The 15,836-nt window shown below is 49.2% G+C and overlaps 5 protein-coding genes across 5 annotated transcripts; 2 read left to right on the top strand and 3 right to left on the bottom strand.

Annotated features, from left to right (window-relative positions):
* Positions 1-450: 450 nt before the first annotated feature.
* ASPGLDRAFT_135194 (single-stranded DNA-binding protein) lies at positions 451-971 on the bottom strand (the record flags this gene model as incomplete). Its single annotated transcript, XM_022541354.1, has 2 exons — positions 451-598; positions 700-971. 2 exons carry the CDS (start codon positions 969-971, stop codon positions 451-453), a joined length of 420 nt encoding a protein of 139 aa, XP_022396959.1.
* Positions 972-1,183: 212 nt separating this feature from the next.
* Positions 1,184-3,240, top strand: ASPGLDRAFT_61245 (uncharacterized protein). The gene is made up of 3 exons (XM_022548465.1): positions 1,184-1,818; positions 1,870-2,269; positions 2,330-3,240. The coding sequence occupies exons 1-3, from the start codon at positions 1,361-1,363 to the stop codon at positions 2,792-2,794; spliced, it is 1,323 nt and encodes a 440-aa protein (XP_022396958.1). The 5' UTR covers positions 1,184-1,360; the 3' UTR covers positions 2,795-3,240.
* A 587-nt stretch (positions 3,241-3,827) lies between these two features.
* ASPGLDRAFT_51853 (AP-2 complex subunit mu) lies at positions 3,828-5,444 on the bottom strand. The gene is made up of 2 exons (XM_022547620.1): positions 5,033-5,444; positions 3,828-4,972 (listed from the first exon to the last, which is right to left on the bottom strand). Exons 1-2 carry the CDS (start codon positions 5,367-5,369, stop codon positions 3,987-3,989), a joined length of 1,323 nt encoding a protein of 440 aa, XP_022396957.1. The 5' UTR covers positions 5,370-5,444; the 3' UTR covers positions 3,828-3,986.
* Positions 5,445-6,124: 680 nt separating this feature from the next.
* ASPGLDRAFT_39254 (uncharacterized protein) lies at positions 6,125-6,510 on the top strand (the record flags this gene model as incomplete). The annotated part of the gene is made up of 2 exons (XM_022545050.1): positions 6,125-6,219; positions 6,285-6,510. 2 exons carry the CDS (start codon positions 6,125-6,127, stop codon positions 6,508-6,510), a joined length of 321 nt encoding a protein of 106 aa, XP_022396956.1.
* A 1,205-nt stretch (positions 6,511-7,715) lies between these two features.
* ASPGLDRAFT_77164 (uncharacterized protein) lies at positions 7,716-14,300 on the bottom strand. The gene is made up of 7 exons (XM_022549879.1): positions 13,761-14,300; positions 13,569-13,707; positions 13,465-13,513; positions 13,027-13,414; positions 12,161-12,975; positions 10,718-12,019; positions 7,716-9,180 (listed from the first exon to the last, which is right to left on the bottom strand). The coding sequence occupies exons 1-7, from the start codon at positions 14,038-14,040 to the stop codon at positions 8,185-8,187; spliced, it is 3,969 nt and encodes a 1,322-aa protein (XP_022396955.1). The 5' UTR covers positions 14,041-14,300; the 3' UTR covers positions 7,716-8,184.
* Between the last annotated feature and the right edge of the window lie 1,536 nt (positions 14,301-15,836).

Below are 15,836 nucleotides of genomic sequence, written 5' to 3'. Positions count from 1 at the left end.
TTTGCAATGCGATATAGATACCCTGGGGTGGTTGGGTTTGCGTGATATTTTTTACTTAATTCGCTTTTTCATCTTGCATAATGTTTACATAGGTAGCTTGACAAAAGCAATCAATCTAATTCAACTCGATACCGTCCAACTTGAGCAATTTTGTAACCGTAAATCATCATTCAAAGTTATCCTGGCAGCAAAACGACATGACAAGAACAAATCATAGACATCGTATTGGCACCGACTAACATCGTAATAATAGTACAGGGGACAAGGGCCAAAGGAGACAAGATGAAGCTAAGACATAACCGACAATTAAATCTCCATAAGGCACCGTATATCTAAATTCCTAATTCATTTATTGGTTCTCGGCAGACTCGGAGCCTTCGGAGTTCTCGCCCTCCTCTCTTCTGACGAAGGGGCGGCGGAGGACATCGATGTTGCCTGGATGAGGATCACTTAGTCAGTTTCTTTTTTGCTTTTCCTCTTGAGGTCTTGATGGCATGGTGGGCACTCACGCTGCACAAGAGACAACTGCGTGTTCTTCTTGCCCTCGGCATCCTCGTACTGACGCAAGCTGGTATCGGCCTCGACGTAGACAAGCGAACTGCAAGCAAAAAAAAAAAAAAAAAAAAAAAAAACCCCAGTTACCCCCCCTTTTTTTTTTTTTCAAAAACATAACAAAAAAAAAAAAAAAAAAAAACATACCCCTTAGGCAAGTTAAGCAAAAAGTTCTTCTGGCCTTCCGAATCCGGGAACGAAGCCACACGGAACCAGTCCGTCTTGCGGCTCTGCGTACGACCGTAGTCGCTAGCAACAACGTATCTGATAACCTCACGGCCAGAGGCGGTGGCTTGCAGCTCGGGCTCAGTGCCCAGACGGCCGGTGAGGATCATGCGGGCGAGGTCGCGGCGCGAGGTGGTGCTGAAGGAGCGCGCGGCGGTGGAGGCGGCGCGGAGGGAGGGGCGGAGGGAGTTCATGATGGCGGACATGGTGATTATATATTTTTTTTTTTGAATAGGGATTGGGGTTGAGAGGTGGGAGATGGAATGGATGGAAAACAGTCTCGGAGGCGGAGTAGTTTTTCTGTTTGTATTCTGCCGTTTTTGGTATTGCACGTGATTTAGCGGTCTGCCGATGATCTTTCACATCGGACGACGTCACTCCAAGTAGAAGTAGACAGACTCCAACTTCCGACCACACAGTCTCTCTCTCTCCAAGTTGTGAATCACGCCAATCTCTTATTATGAGCACTCTTTCTTGAAAATATTCTTTATACCAGCTCGAACCATGCCCCTGAAAACCGGTCGGTCTCGCGCTCGCACCAAGCCAAATCAGAAGCGGCGGCGACATTCGAACGACGATATCGATGATGACCCGAACGCAGATAAACCGCCCCGGTCCAAATCCGCAAAGACAACGAGCATGCAACCGCGACGAATGTTGCAATTACTGGCGTCAGCGAGCCCAGGGATCCCAAGATGCCCCCATCGAAACTCATCCCGCCCCCCCCCCCATCTTCCTCGATGTACGAGCGACCATATCGAACAACGTCGGTGTGGGCGTAATTCCTTCTGCTCTCCGTTCCATTATTAGTGAATATCACTCAGAGGATACCCTGACAACTCCAGACTACGCCTATGGCGATGGATCAACTGCTACTCAGCGCTATCGTTCGAGTCGACTATGGGAGACCGTTCTGGATCTGTGGACCGAAGCTGACTGTTGCGCAAACCCAACGGATGACGAAAATGCTTGGTCTCGCCTAGTAGACCGCATACTTCGCGTTTCTGTCTCTGGTAGTGAACTTCTAAAGGTCCGGAGTCTGTAAGTCGCTCGTGTCTCCTTTTCCGTTGCCTCTGCTAACCCCTCAACCAGCCAGACCCAGTCGTTCCATGAGTATCTCCTGCCAGCACTACCATCCGGAATGACGGTAAATAGGAAAGTCGATTATTGCCTAACATCGTCTATCGACAATCCCGATTTTGGCCCGGTCTATGACGTCTTCTCGTCCGGGGCGTCGACGTTAACACTCGGGTTGACCAACGACGCAGTGGCGGAGAGTTTACCCATCCTTTTTGGAGTCGAAATTAAGAAAATTAATGGAGATGTCGACGACGCGGAGGTGCAATTGAAGATTTTTTTTCATGCGTTCTTCAAACGACTGGAGTACATTGAGACGTATCTTGAGCGAAAGGTTGATATGGCGGTGATGGGTGTCGTCGTGCACGGGCACACCTGGATCCCTTACGTAGCTTGTCGCGAAGGGACAGAATTGGTAAGGCTCTCTTTCTTTCAATTCTCAAGTGAGTGAAGACTAACTACAGAGTACCTCTAGCACGTTGAGCGTTTAGCCCACGCAATCTGCCACACTGAAAGTTTTCTCGGCGTGTTCACCACAATATCTCTTCTGGACCGCATCCAAACATACATTGAGAACGTTCTTTGGCCCGTTTATCACAACCAGATAATCATCCCGCTGGCAAACAAACTCATACATTCTCCCGCGCCTGATCCCATCACAGGCCAAGCCCCGATGCCTCTTAAGACCATTCACAAGGAGCTATTGGCGCGCGTAGTTGCATCAGGTGCCATGCTGGGGAGGAGCGAGAGGAGCGCCGACGAGGATATTGAAAGGGATGGCCATTTCATTCAAGAAAATAAAATGGCATTACAGGAACATGCCGCCGCCAGTAATGATGGATACACATCTACTGTCTACATGAGTGATGTTGGTGCCAACGCACCCAAAAGACAACCACACACACACACTCCCCTAGTAGATTCACTAGGTCCTTCCTGAAGGGGAACTTTACGAATGTCTTTCAGAAACTGATCCACAAAGGAGGTGGCTCTTGAACCACCGACCACCTCATTGACGGCGGCCCGACATCCCCTACAAACATGATTCGGCAACAGGCTCCTCGGGCGAAATATCTTCGTTTAAATTTTCCTCGTCCGTATCCTATTCCTTTATTTTCCCCTGACCCCTATCCCGGTGTGTTGTTTGCACTTAATGTCGTTCGGAAATTGCTTTTTGTATTGTCACATTGGTGTCTCACATTCCGGCGGGCTTTTGGCGTGGTGCTTTGGATTTCTTCTGCTTTTAGCGTGGTATTTTGGCTTTCTTCTGCGTTTAGCATGGCGTCGGGGGTGTTATTTGACATGTTTTTATTGGTAAAACAAATAATGCAGCATTCGCTCTTGCAGTTTAAAAAGCTGTATTCACAACCAACCAAAAACACAGTTAATTTGAAATGATTCAGTCTGAAACTAAGCCCCAGCTACACTGCACTGGTTGTATCAACAGCAACGTCGACTGCTCGTATACCCACTGTCCATGACCTGGGAATAGACGGAGCTCTTCGGGAAACCGCTATCACCCAACCATAGACAAATATGTATGAGCACATGTCTAGCTTAAAGCCCTTTACTAGTTGAGAAACTCCCAAGATAAGGGTAGATGGGATACCACTGCCGCAAATAATAGGTTAAACAGTTGTTTAGCATGCAACTTTGCAATGGATACGGGTTTATTGTATTATAAGGCACGGTAAGGGCATCTATACCCTTCCTACTTGGTTGCTATTGCTAAAGGAATCCTTGCGCTGTATCAGAGGTCCTCCAAGTGTCGGTGTATTCAGAGACACGAGCACGTTGTCTTACATGGTGTTTTTAAAGATATTGTATGCCGGGTTGCTTCATAAGTGTAAAGGCCCATTGGCCTTTAATGCATTCAATTTGTGTCTGGTTGCAAATGCTGGAGTTCATGCTTGAGATGATGGATGTTGTATTTCCGCGCGGTGTATTTCTCCTTATTCATTGGACCTTTATATCGTTTGCAGAGAAATTTTCCATTATTACGTACGGAGTAGTCTTACTCCATGCTCTCTATTAGTGGTAAGGTGTATATGTAACAGATGGGATAAAGTATATCCAGAAATCAAAGGACAACGCCAAAACACCTAGCCCAATGGACACAGGATAAGACGCAACTAGAACCGAATCTCATAGCTACCCGCACGCGTCATGTACCGCACCCACTTAACGCTGCTGTAGTTATTCTTTTCAAACACCTTAAGGTACCGTACCAGCAGCCCCGAACTCGTAAACATGAGCAAACTAAACGACAGACTCAGCGGCGGCCGACTCCACGCCTTCTGATGCGTCATGCTAGTCAGCGTCGCATCAGCCGTGAGCACGTACTCGCTCTGCCCCGAGAACCGCGCAATCTTCCAGACGATGTTGTTATGCTCGGGCTCGTACTTCGCGCGACCTTGGCTGGTGCGTTCGGTGGTAGAGGCTGTGTTGAGAGGTGTGGGGATGCGGACGACGACGTTTGTGGCGAAGAGTTTCGAGCTGTAGTTTGCCTTGATGGCGACGCTGTATTCGACTTTTGTTGTGCCGATCTCGCGGACGATAGGGTGGACTTTGAAGGGGAGGTTAACATTCTCGGTGGCGCGGTAGCGCATTAATTCGAATTCACCATCTGGTGGAACGAAGGAGATGATTCTGTCTGCGTCGAAACGGCCCAACTTCACGCACTGATGGAATTGGCAGTCTTCCAGCGTGACCGATCCCGCCGCGGCGCGAGTAGCCTTCATCGCTCCGTCCCGGTTCCCAGCCACAGACGAATTAGCCGTTCCACTATCCAGTAGTAGTCTGTCGTTCAACCCGAACTTGCATTCTGGTGTACCCGAAAGATAAGCGCGCATGACAATCTGTCCGTTAACATCAGCGCGGAGGACGGTGCCCCCGGCGGACATGAGGAGGTTAACGTCTTCGATCACGTCGACGAATGCTTCATTCTTGCGGTATTTGATATCCGAGCGACGCCAGGAGAGAGCGCCTGTTGCTTGCATGGTAATGCGGGAGGAGTCGGTGAGATTGTTCGCGATGGCGGACTTGACGCCTTCCGTTGTGATATACATTTTCAGGGTGTCCGTTTCGGTGTTTTGGGGGTATCCGAAGTCGAGGATTTCTGTCAATCGATACCGTTAATCAGTCATTGAATCTAAAGATGAAAAGAGAGCGAAAATACCATCGAGCAACTCATAGATCAAGACAAAATTGTTCTTAACAGCCTCCTCATCGAACTTCCCAAAATAACTCTTCCCCAGCGTTATCATCCGATACATAAACTCAAACACCAAAGCCGCGTTCGCATTGCTCTTCGTCACCGCCACCAGGTATATGTTCTCGTGTTTCACATGGCTAAACGTCGTTGATCCCAGGGTCAAAATGGGCGAGCGGACTTGGGGGTTGGAGACAACTTGGATCCGGAAAATGTCGGCGAGACGGGGACGGCAGTCATTGCGGAAGGCGCGAAAGATGAGGTTTTCGCCTTTTTGATTGAAGATCAGGATACCCGAGAGCATTTTGGAGGTCGATTGAGGTGGTTAGTTGGGAATGGTAAGGGGTCAGGGCATTTCGGGGATGTCGTTCGGGGGTCAATTGACGATTGTCCTGACGCCGGTGGGGATCGGGCGATCTGCATGCAAGCTAAGTATAAGGCCACGTGATGAACAGCCCTTGTTTCAATGCCAACATCCTCTTTCTTTTTACAACTCTCTCATTCTGCCTTTTAACTTGATAGCGCTCCCATCCTCATATTCATTTCTCATATATGGCAACACACACGTGCAGTATCTATGCAGGCATATTTTCAGTGCGCCTACACATTCTTTATTACCTTGAATTAGGAACCCTTATGCCGTGGGCTTAACAGTTTACTCAAACGGCCACTATAGACTGCGTTTTGCAGCACGCTGTGATTCACAACCAAGTGCTACAAGCGAAGAATATGCAAATGACACTCAGCAGCTCTCGAGTTTCAAATGTTGAAAAGTGGACGCAGCCAACCATAGACCTTGGCGTGAATTCCCAGCTCATATGAACATAAAAACTCAACAAAAAAGTTGACTACGCTTTATTGCTTTCAACCAAAGCCCTGTTAAAAATACCCAGATGACCATTCCTTGGTCTATGGATTATAAAACATTTGCTATGAAGAACGTCACAGTCCTCATAGGACTTGAGGTAAAGCGACGGGGAGCTGAAACCCTACTACAGTCATTTGTATGACTCGCAACATACTTTGAAAAGCTGGCAAAACTCGATATTATTCTTAGCTATGGCATATTTTCAGCAGTTGGATATGTTGTACATCGGAGCGCGTGGAATATTTGTGTCTCGGGCAGTCGTGGCAGAGGTGGTGCGTGTTTTGCTGTATGTGGGTTTGATCCTTTCCAAGTTGTGCGCATTGCTAATCTGTTTCCTAAACTCCTGAAAAGTGATAAACAGATGCGTCATCTTCTCTGTCGCGCCCATCAAGCCCGGCACTACAGCACCGAGTTGGCGAAAGTGCGGGTCATGACAATGGCCAAGAAGGTCAATTTACATATGCGCAAGAAGGCCATTCGTGGCACTCGTGTCCCTGCGCCTTCTGGCCATGTTGAGGTGCAGGTTCCCGTGGTTCATCCTCGGACTCCCGTCACCTGCGGGCCAGGCAGGAGATGACAGCGTACAACAATGGGGTCTCTGGGCCAGGCCCTATATATATGAATTCATGAATCGCTTGGATAATAACTCATTGTCAAGCGAAAATCGTCCAAAAGAAACTGGTGGTCAGACTCTGGCAGAAAGTCGTGTGAAACTCAATTCGTTCAATCTCAGTACACAGATCGCATATTCAGACACTGTGGCTGAAGGTCTCTACGAGTGCCTCTAAGTATCACTAGACATACCACGGTGACCAAGATACAGGTGCTGGGCCAGCCTGGCTCTAGCCAGGGAGAGAGAGCAGCCGGATGAAAGAACAACCTATCAATTCGAAACCAATCAACAAATGGTTGCGGTGGCAGTTGTATCCGGGCCATTCTCTGCACGCATGAACGCCCATAACAAGCCAGACCCTTTTACCTTCCACGAAGTTATTGCGCTAGAGATAACATCTAACCCCCACGAGCTCCATCATACGAAAGAAAGTTATTGTATCCTAATTATGGTTAGTTTAGGACCATTCCCCGTGTTCAAGTCTGCCTAAGATTGCACATACCTTTTTCTCGCTCTCTACTCTATCAAGCGGACACAGCACAACACAGACCTCGTTCGATATAACAGCCAAAGAACTCGTGCCCTGTCATTACCGCATTCGCAAGAAAGTACATGCGCAAGACAACGTCAAGAGCGCTGTATCGAATCTCGTATTGACTTGAGGGCACTGAGGAAGCGGAATATCCTAACTTTGAGCAATCGGCCTGACAAGCATTCAAAAGCCACCTGTGGCGATCCAGAAACAACCAGGACCAATCTAACCAACACAGCTCTTTTAAATAACGTGGCGGACCTCAATTGGGTCAAGTAAGGTTGGAGCGAACACCCAGGCTGGCTATCGGCCCATCAATCTCTGTATATTTCACAACGGCATGATATAAAGGCCTTAGTACTGGAAATATCCAGACTGAAAGACGATGCGAGCTTTGCGAACTCAGCGAACATGAACACCCAGCTGTTAAGAGCAATCGAACTTCCTCTCTCCACAAAGCAGCTACCCAGATTATCCGTCCCCTTATGGATACCGGTATTCTCTGTTGTTTTTTTGTGCGGCTTGTGTTGCACATCTGGTCGTTTATGGGATACACAAATCGAATCAATGGCCAACAGTTCATTAATAACGGAATTTGGTCTTCTCTAGTTGTCATATCCTATTCTACATGAGTTAAACAGTCCATAATTTCACCAGTCAATATTAACTTGTATTCAATCCACCCATCCAAAGTCACCCAACGTGTCTTATCCACATACTAAGTACTAAGACTAGTGGTAAGTATTTAGTTTAAAATTACAGTAAACCCAGGAATTATAGACACAAAAAGTAGGTCCAGAGATAGAGACATATTCACAAAAAAGAAAAGGTGGGGGAAAAACAAACTCAAGACTGGGGTTCGTTATCTTCCCCAAAAACACAACACATGGATGGTATCAAGATCAAGGTTGGCGTCAAGGTCAGCGATCAAGCGTGGATATCGTAAGAAAGAACAAAAAACAAATAATAAGGTAAGGATAAAAGATTAGGCCCAGTTTTCCAGGTATCATGCGGTGTGCTGGTGGTCCCAGAACGAAATTAAAAGAAAATAGAAAAGGTCGAAAGTGAAGTCGAAAGAGGGAAAGAAAGAAGAGATTAGAAGAAGATTATACCCCCCGCCCAGCACCGGTACTCGGCCTCGTACCAGGAAGTGACGGATCCTCGCTGTGTATAATGCCAACCTTCGGATCCGGAATCTGGATGTCCAGCGACATGTACGCCGACCTCCGCAGACTCCAAATCCGTACCCCATCCTTGGCACCAACCTCGCGGTTCCATTTATCCAGCCACGCCTCCACATGTTGCAGATGTCGTTTGATAGCTGGGGCCCCTATATCCTCCCACAGCCAGCCGGTCACCAAGCCCAGAGCTCCGTCGATCCAGTTTCGCAGCCGGTACGGGTCGAACGCTTTGCTGAGTTCGTCGTTGACGGTCGCGATGATTTTGCGGAATTCGTGTTCGGGCAATAGTGGATCGAGGATTTCCGGGTAAAGGTTGGAGAATGTCGGTGCCAGATCGCCCTTGACCATCCAGTCGCGTCGAATGCGGATAATCCGTGTCGACGTGTATTCCGATGACTCGATAGGAACGTGTGGGTTGATATGTGGAAAGCAAGGATGTGCTGGGCCCCAGGCCAATTCCTCCGCTAGATCTGCCCGTGGTTGTTGCCCTGGATTCGACGGGATCGAAGCAATCTGCGACTGTGACCGGAGCGACACCTGTGACGGGACATGTCGAGGCAAATGCAATTCGCGAGATCGTGGCGTTACGGGTGGTGCTGTCGCTGCTGCATCCTGTGCTAGATGGGCCTGCTCCGGTGGCCGTAGATTATCCGCAGTCGCTGCCATTTCTTCCGTGGCTATATTGTAGTTGTTCTCGTTGTCGTGGTCGTCGTCGTCGTAATCAACGTCAGGCAAAGTGCCACTGCGCCTCTGCCCACGAGGCACTGCGATACTCGTGCGCCAACTCTCCGTCTCGCCCTGACTGCGCTCAACCACCAAACTCGACGGAGACGGAGTCAACCGGCTGCGCCGCCGCTCGGGGATAGATAGCAGGGGATAGGCGTCGCGACTCGCGTCGAGGGGAAGGTTCTCGTCGGACAGCTGCCACGGATGGGAAACGGTGACGGGGGTGATACGAGGAACGTGGTTGACTGGGTTTGCGAGACGAACGGCCGGCGGTCGTAATATGCAACGCGGGTTATTGGTAACACCGGAGTGATTGCTGGCGGATAGCGGGATTGATTGCGCGCGCTTATGCTGATGCTGGTGCTGTTGACCCTGATGACGAGGATACGACGTTGTCTTGTAATGATTTGCCCCCGTCAGGCCCTCGTCGCGACTGCGGTGGTGGTGGTGGTGGCCAGGCGGGGCTTGGGCAACAGGGGGAGCACACGACCTCGGAACCTCGGGCGATGATACAACTTGGGAACGCGGAACAATCGAGGAGGCCGTTTTTGGCGGGGGAGAAAACAAATGGGCGGTAGAGGGCGTAATTGTGAAAGAGGAGAAAGAGAAGAAGTTGAAAAAGCGATGGTCGAAAGGAGGCCGAAGATCGGGCGAACAGTGGAGCCGGCGGTGATTGGCGGGAGAGAGGCAGAAAGGGGGCTAGCCAACATTCAATTGTATAGAGAATTATATAGAGTAGAATAAAGAGAGAGAAGAAAGAGAGAGAAGAAAGAGAGAGAAGAAAAAGAGAGAGAGAAGAAAGAGAGGATCAAAGTAAAAGAGAAGATTGACTGAATTGAAACAAAAGTCGAGTTAGCAGTGTCGAGTGGAACTATAGATATAGCGCATAACCCATCAATACGTAGAAGTAAGACAACAAGCAAACATGCGATAAACACTCACGGAAAAGCAAAAACGAGAAGACACGAAGAAAAGAAAAGAAAGAACAGAGTAGAGTCAATGATTATAAACCCCATATATACCTCCCACTATAATAATACCCCAAGTAAGGACCCAATCGTTGCTTGCGCTCATCCGAAACTCAACCAAACCATACAAGAGAATCGGATTTATATCGAGTCTCGTCGATACAGATCTGACACAGTCCATACCTTGCTGTCTGGAGAATACATCCGACAATTATTGTGGCATACCTGCCTTGACGCTCCCTACGGTGATGCCAGGCTCGCATAATAAATAATACACCCTTGCCAGGTTACCAGGATAGGGTTGTTCGTTTGAGTATTTAAACTAAGGTTGTCCTCGATTCACAAAATTGTATAATGTACATGTATTTCTTCCATATTATAATAATTATCGTCGTATCGTTCCAAAAAATTATATCAAAACAAAGACAGAACTCAAAAGGGGAATCTCAAATCTCAATATCGTACATCAAAAAGCAAACGCGAATAAAAACAAATCAAAAGAAAAAAAAGGCAAACTACGTCCGTCGAGTCGCTGACGCCTGCATCCGTCTCATGGCTTCCCGGTGCAAGTCATTCATATCACCTCGCTGCATCCCCTCAGCAATCGCATTCTCAATGTGGAGGTTCACTGCTGAGTGATTGCGCGGCGATTGTGATCCAAAATACGACGATCGGTGGTCGACCGGACTTGTTGGACTCGTTGGACTTGTCGGGTTCGAGTTCATGCCCAGTGGGTCTCGCTTCTCTCGCAGATCTTCACGCACTGAATGGCGCCATGCGGCCATGATCGCCTGCGCGTTGTTATCTGACATTCCGGACCGAGTCCGCTGTGGTGGAGCCTGCGGGGAGAGGGCTCGTGGTGTAGGTGGTGTCGGCTGTTGCTGCTGTTGCTGCAGCATTGCGCGCCGTTGTGATAGAGGTACATCGTCAGCTTCCCCTGGAGTGGGCAGAATTATGGTGGGCGATGTGGGCGAGGTAGGAGAAGTGGGCGACAATGGCCCAAAGGCTGATTGTTGAGGACTACTGCGTAACCAGGGATCGATTGACAGCGAAGTCGACGATACCCGGTTGCGCATTAAATCCTCTCGTACTGCCAGAAGCGGAGGAGGTCCCTTCCATTTAGGTTCTTTGAGTGGTGCAGGTTGAGGCTGCGGGTGAGGAGGATCCGAATATACAGGTGAGACAGTGGCAGGTTGCGGGCGGTTGGTCATTGAATTCGACCTCGATACAGGCCTGTCCGTTCGCCGCTGTAGGGATTCGTGTGATGTCCGACCCTCGTTTGAGTTGCGCAATTCCTTGAACGAGACGCGGCGTTCGACGGCAGGCGGCGGCTGTGCATTTAGCGGTGTTTGCAACAGTTCTTTGACGTTAACTGGAGCAGGGGTTGCTTCATTCGTCACAGGAACCTTTGGCTGTTCCTCTTCGATCGGTTGGATCGGTGGTGGCTCAGGCATTTCTGCATCGTCTAGATGTTTTGCCCATTCGTTTGTGCGGTATGACAGGATAACTCTGGATGTTCGTTCTGGAAGGTGTTTTACTGTTTTCTCGTTCAGAGTGACCTTTTCCTTCTTGGCACGGGCTTTTGCCTTGTCCTTCTGTGAAGAAGATTTCCGTTCTCCAGAGCGCTTGCTCTTTGTCGATCCCGTTGCCGACTTGGGTTCAACAGGCGGCTTCGCGCCTTGCTGTTCTGCATGAGACCCTGGTCCCTTCGATGCAGCACTTGCACTAGGCTTTTGAGATGCTTCTGCCGATTTCACAGCATCATCGTATAGAGCTGCCAGAGTCTGCACCTTACTATCATCTCGCACCCGGGGCTTCTCGCCTGCTTCATGTGAAGACGCTGGCAGGCCATCGTGGCTGTAGTTTGAAACGGATATAGCAGGCTGGTCATGCTGCTCTGTTTGAGAAGTTTGGTTTTCCTGCTGCTTCTGTTCGCCAACGGAGGTGTTCTTTTCGCTGTGCTCGGAGGTATCCGGCTGTTTTGTTGCTTTTTCAGGCTCCAAGGCCCTTTCCCCTTGTTCTTTTGTAGAGTCTTCGTGTTTCGAGTCTTGAGTTTGATCCGGCTCCTTCTGAACCGTTTCAGTGGAGTGGCGCTCCTCAGGGGATTCTTGTTCGGTGGTGCCCTCCTTGGGCGCAGGGCCATCCTCATGGGGCTTCGACTCCTCAGCGACCGGCTTATCCTCTGGTCCCCAGGAGTCGCGCTTCACCTCATCATCTGCTGAGTAAACGCTCGAGCGACGAGAATCCAAAACACTATCCCCATCAACACCCTCCTCAGACGTATTCGAAGCAGCATCATCATTCCTTTCTCGAACAAGCGCCATACTACTCCTCATGGAGTCGCGTTGCAGCATAGTCATTCCCGAAAACCGCTTCGAGAAAGTTCCCGCTTCTGAGCCGATAACTGCGCTGACTTCGGACTGGTTGTCGTCTTTTATACGGGCTGCTGCTGCGCCGTCGAAGACTGGGGCTGGTGGTTCTGTTTCGGTGTTGGGGTCTTGGGTGGGGATTTGTTCGTGTGATTCATGATTTGTGAGCGGGTGGTTGTCGTTTGCTGCTCTGGAGGCAATATCTGAGTCGAGGTCGCCGTTGGCTTCTCGTTCTCTGCACTCAGAGCAGCGGTAGGATTGTTGGGATATAGCCGTGACGCTTTTCACATCGACCCCTTCGCCCTTTTCCAAATCGACATCTTGTCTGTCTTTCTCGTCGACCTCCTGGGTACTACTCGATGTTGGCTTCGAGTCAGTACCGTTTCCATACTTCGCCTCCCATTCCGCCCGTTCGCGCACGGTAGTCTGCTCCAATTGTCTTCCGGCTTCTGTATCAGCCTCATTTTTTTTCTTCCTCTCTTCTTCCCGTAGCTTGGCTTCGTTGCGGCGGCGTTGGCGGATCATTTTCCAGAGACGGAGTTGGGAGACAATTCCTAGGAGGGCGACGATGACGGTGACGGCGAGTTCGACGCGGATGTTGCGGGTGATGGGGTAGGTGTTTGTGTTTAGGGGGAAGATTTTGTCGTTTAGTTCTGTTTCTGTTAGTTTCTTTTCCTTCTAGACCGGTCAGTGAATGAACTTACCCCAGATGTACAGCCAGAACTCCTTCAATCCCGCACGACTAAAACAATCAATCCCAAGAGAAACCGCCGTACCCCCCGAAATCGCAGTAGACACGATCAACCCATGAGGTCGCGTATATTGACTGAACGACAACGCATAGAACCCCACTGATATCCCCGCGATAAATCCACTCTTCGAATTGACGTCCGTCAAAAGACCACCCGGCTTCAAGCAAAGGAGCCACATGCTAGCACAGAAGCCGCCCAGAAAGCACCCGAGTCCTTCTGTTAACTCCTTGAAGACGATGGCCAGCGCTCCGAAGGTGATTCCGGAGAAGAACACGGCGACGAGGTAGGCTCCTTGGATTGCGTTGCTGACTGGGGGGTTCATGACGTAGAGGATCAAGACCTGGAGAGAGTTAGATTGGCGGATTTTATGAGAGGTAAAGGGGGACTCACAGTTACGCCTAAGCTGGTCAGGAGGGAAGCGGATAGGAACACTTGGACCCTGATACCCTTTGTTAGTATTGTTTGCGCTCTCTAGAAAGAGAGAGGAGTGGTACCATGGATTCCGAATCCCAATCAACGCCAGAATCGCGCCGATCATTATCAGGATAAAACCACCAACACCCAGCGCAGGCGTAATCGAGGGTTTAATAGGAAGTTCTCCTGGCTTGGGTGACCGGGTCTGCTTTTTGTGATCTAGAGAAAATCAGCATACAACAGCGACAATATCTAAGAGAATGCCAACCTACCACCCGATGTATTCGATGCATTCAAAGACGCAATTGCCGTTGACGCAGCCGTCTCGGTTGTACTTGGCGTAGACGTAGAAGAATCCCCCTTAATAGTAGCCGTTGCCGTCGTCTCACTGTCCGATGCGATAGCTGTCGTAGTGGTATTTGTAGGCTCATCTCTCGCCTCCAGGATGGCAACCGTTTTAATTCCGCGTGCATCATGAGGTACCTGCGCTGCTAGTGTAACCAAGCTCGGTATCAGGAGAATGGTCAAGGATAATAAGTGAAAAAGCCGCATATTGTTGGTCTGAAGAGACTAGGATGTGAAGAGTATGTCGCACAATTCCCAGGATCTGGATGCAAGATCGCTGCGAACGACAATGAAGAACCCTTCTCTTTCTATTGTTGCTCGAACATCGTTCTCATGCACGTCCAATCCGAATTAAGCAATAGCAGTTATCAAAAAGGAATAAAGCACGTCCAAAGGACACAAGGCAGGATATTTGCCGGGAATGGTACTCTGTAGTACACGAAGGATTGACAGAGGAAACTTGACGAGCAGCAGGGCTAGAAAAGAACCGACTGAAGAAAAAGAACAGAAAATGAGAGCTCTCCCTGTTAGATAAAGAACTTATTGGATATGGTTTATCAGAAATCATCTGAGCCTAACTCGCACATCATTGGCTTGAACGCGTAATAAAGTTGTGACCCTGGTCCAGGATGCAAGATACATCCCAGATGGGACGAGTGCGAAATGAAGCGATCCACTCGACAGCCCATAGTCTAAAGGCTGCAGCGGCATGAATTGGAAATCTCTCATTGGGCCCTGCACGAAAGGTTGAATGGAGTAATGTCAGAAATGGAGTCCACCACTGACGGGGTCATAGGGCAGATCAGGATTTAGCGTGGCCCCGCGCTTCCCAATGCGTTGGTTTCGAGTATTGAAAGCATGGCACTAATAGTCGGTGGCATATTTGGAATTGCTATCTGATAGATGTATCAGCGGAGCTTATCAGCCTGCAAGCTTCAGCATCAAAAGCAAATATATCGTTTCCGACACCGTACTCTCTCCGGAGTATGTCCAGTATCCTCAATATTCCTACCTCATAGCGCATGAGAACTGGGCAGAGTAAGGAAAGGTGTTGTCCGGGGATGTGCGCATGATCAAACTCTCGCGAGACTCATAGGTGCGGTCCGGCGGCGCCGGATGTACTATGCATTAGGGCCCGTCGATAGATTGAAAACCATTACCAGTTCCGGGTTAGCCAAAGTTTGTTGTCAAAAAGACTGGCAGCTGCAAATGATATGTTGAGGACTTTTTTTTTTTTTTTTTTTTTTTTCATCGGGGTTCTGTCAACCCCTGAGAAAATGATTTCCCGGAGAAACGCGACGGGTAAAGTTTAGGAGCATCTGGCGGGATCTGACGAACACCCGAACATCGCTAGTTATCGTCGTTAGTCGCAACGATCAGGGGAAATCGGGTTCCTGATTTGTCGCGGAAGCCCGTGGTTTCGGCCCTGTTCCTGAACCCGCCGGTCTATCCCTCGCTAACCTCCACATGTTAGCAGCCCATAGTGTCAACAATGCTTTTGACAGAGTGCCCGTGACTTGACCTTTGCGTACGTGTTGTCGACCTCAACAGATGGGCCGGTGCGAATATGATGCGTAATAAAGGGATGTTCTCCTGTGCTTGTACTGTAGGATAGGAGCACAGTAATACTCCATACACGGTATTCCTATCCATAAGATGAAGCGGTCAGGCTGGCTTAAGGTTTGGATCTGGAATTCTGGAAGTGAACATCCCGAAGCTTCATTTTTCTGGACTATTGGCACTATCTGAAGTCTGATGTGACAGGTCGTCTGCCGTTGGCATGAGACGTTGACTGTCCAGCTGCTCATGATTCGTGGACTCGTGTCGCATTCTCTCATTGTGTGTTGCCATGAATTGACATGACTTGTATATATAAGCCAAGCCAAATAAAGCAAGAACAATCTAACCTGACTGATGGAACGAGCGGTGTCGCCACGTTGAAGCAACGGTTCAGGTTGAAGACTGATGGAGAAAGAGAGAGGCTGGGGTGACCTCTCACACAC

This window comes from Aspergillus glaucus (genome assembly GCF_001890805.1).
Source record: "Aspergillus glaucus CBS 516.65 unplaced genomic scaffold ASPGLscaffold_25, whole genome shotgun sequence".
Lineage (NCBI taxonomy): Eukaryota > Fungi > Ascomycota > Eurotiomycetes > Eurotiales > Aspergillaceae > Aspergillus > Aspergillus glaucus.
Note: the sequence above shows the minus strand (reverse complement) of the source record. Positions and strands in the feature narration are given on the sequence as shown.

What these genes read in the sequence shown, in the direction of transcription:
- ASPGLDRAFT_61245 (XM_022548465.1), top strand. Translation starts at nt 1,361, where the DNA reads ATGATGACCCGAACGCAGATAAACCGCCCCGGTCCAAATCCGCAAAGA. An exon ending in CTTCTAAAGGTCCGGAGTCT is followed by an intron (nt 1,819 to 1,869) that starts GTAAGTCGCTCG and finishes CCCCTCAACCAG; the next exon opens with CCAGACCCAGTCGTTCCATG. An exon ending in GTCGCGAAGGGACAGAATTG is followed by an intron (nt 2,270 to 2,329) that starts GTAAGGCTCTCT and finishes GAGTACCTCTAG; the next exon opens with CACGTTGAGCGTTTAGCCCA.
- ASPGLDRAFT_51853 (XM_022547620.1), bottom strand. Translation starts at nt 5,369, where the DNA reads ATGCTCTCGGGTATCCTGATCTTCAATCAAAAAGGCGAAAACCTCATC. An exon ending in GATCTATGAGTTGCTCGATG is followed by an intron (nt 4,973 to 5,032) that starts GTATTTTCGCTC and finishes ATCGATTGACAG; the next exon opens with AAATCCTCGACTTCGGATAC.
- ASPGLDRAFT_77164 (XM_022549879.1), bottom strand. Translation starts at nt 14,040, where the DNA reads ATGCGGCTTTTTCACTTATTATCCTTGACCATTCTCCTGATACCGAGC. An exon ending in TGCATCGAATACATCGGGTG is followed by an intron (nt 13,708 to 13,760) that starts GTAGGTTGGCAT and finishes GATTTTCTCTAG; the next exon opens with ATCACAAAAAGCAGACCCGG. An exon ending in ATTGGGATTCGGAATCCATG is followed by an intron (nt 13,514 to 13,568) that starts GTACCACTCCTC and finishes AAAGGGTATCAG; the next exon opens with GGTCCAAGTGTTCCTATCCG.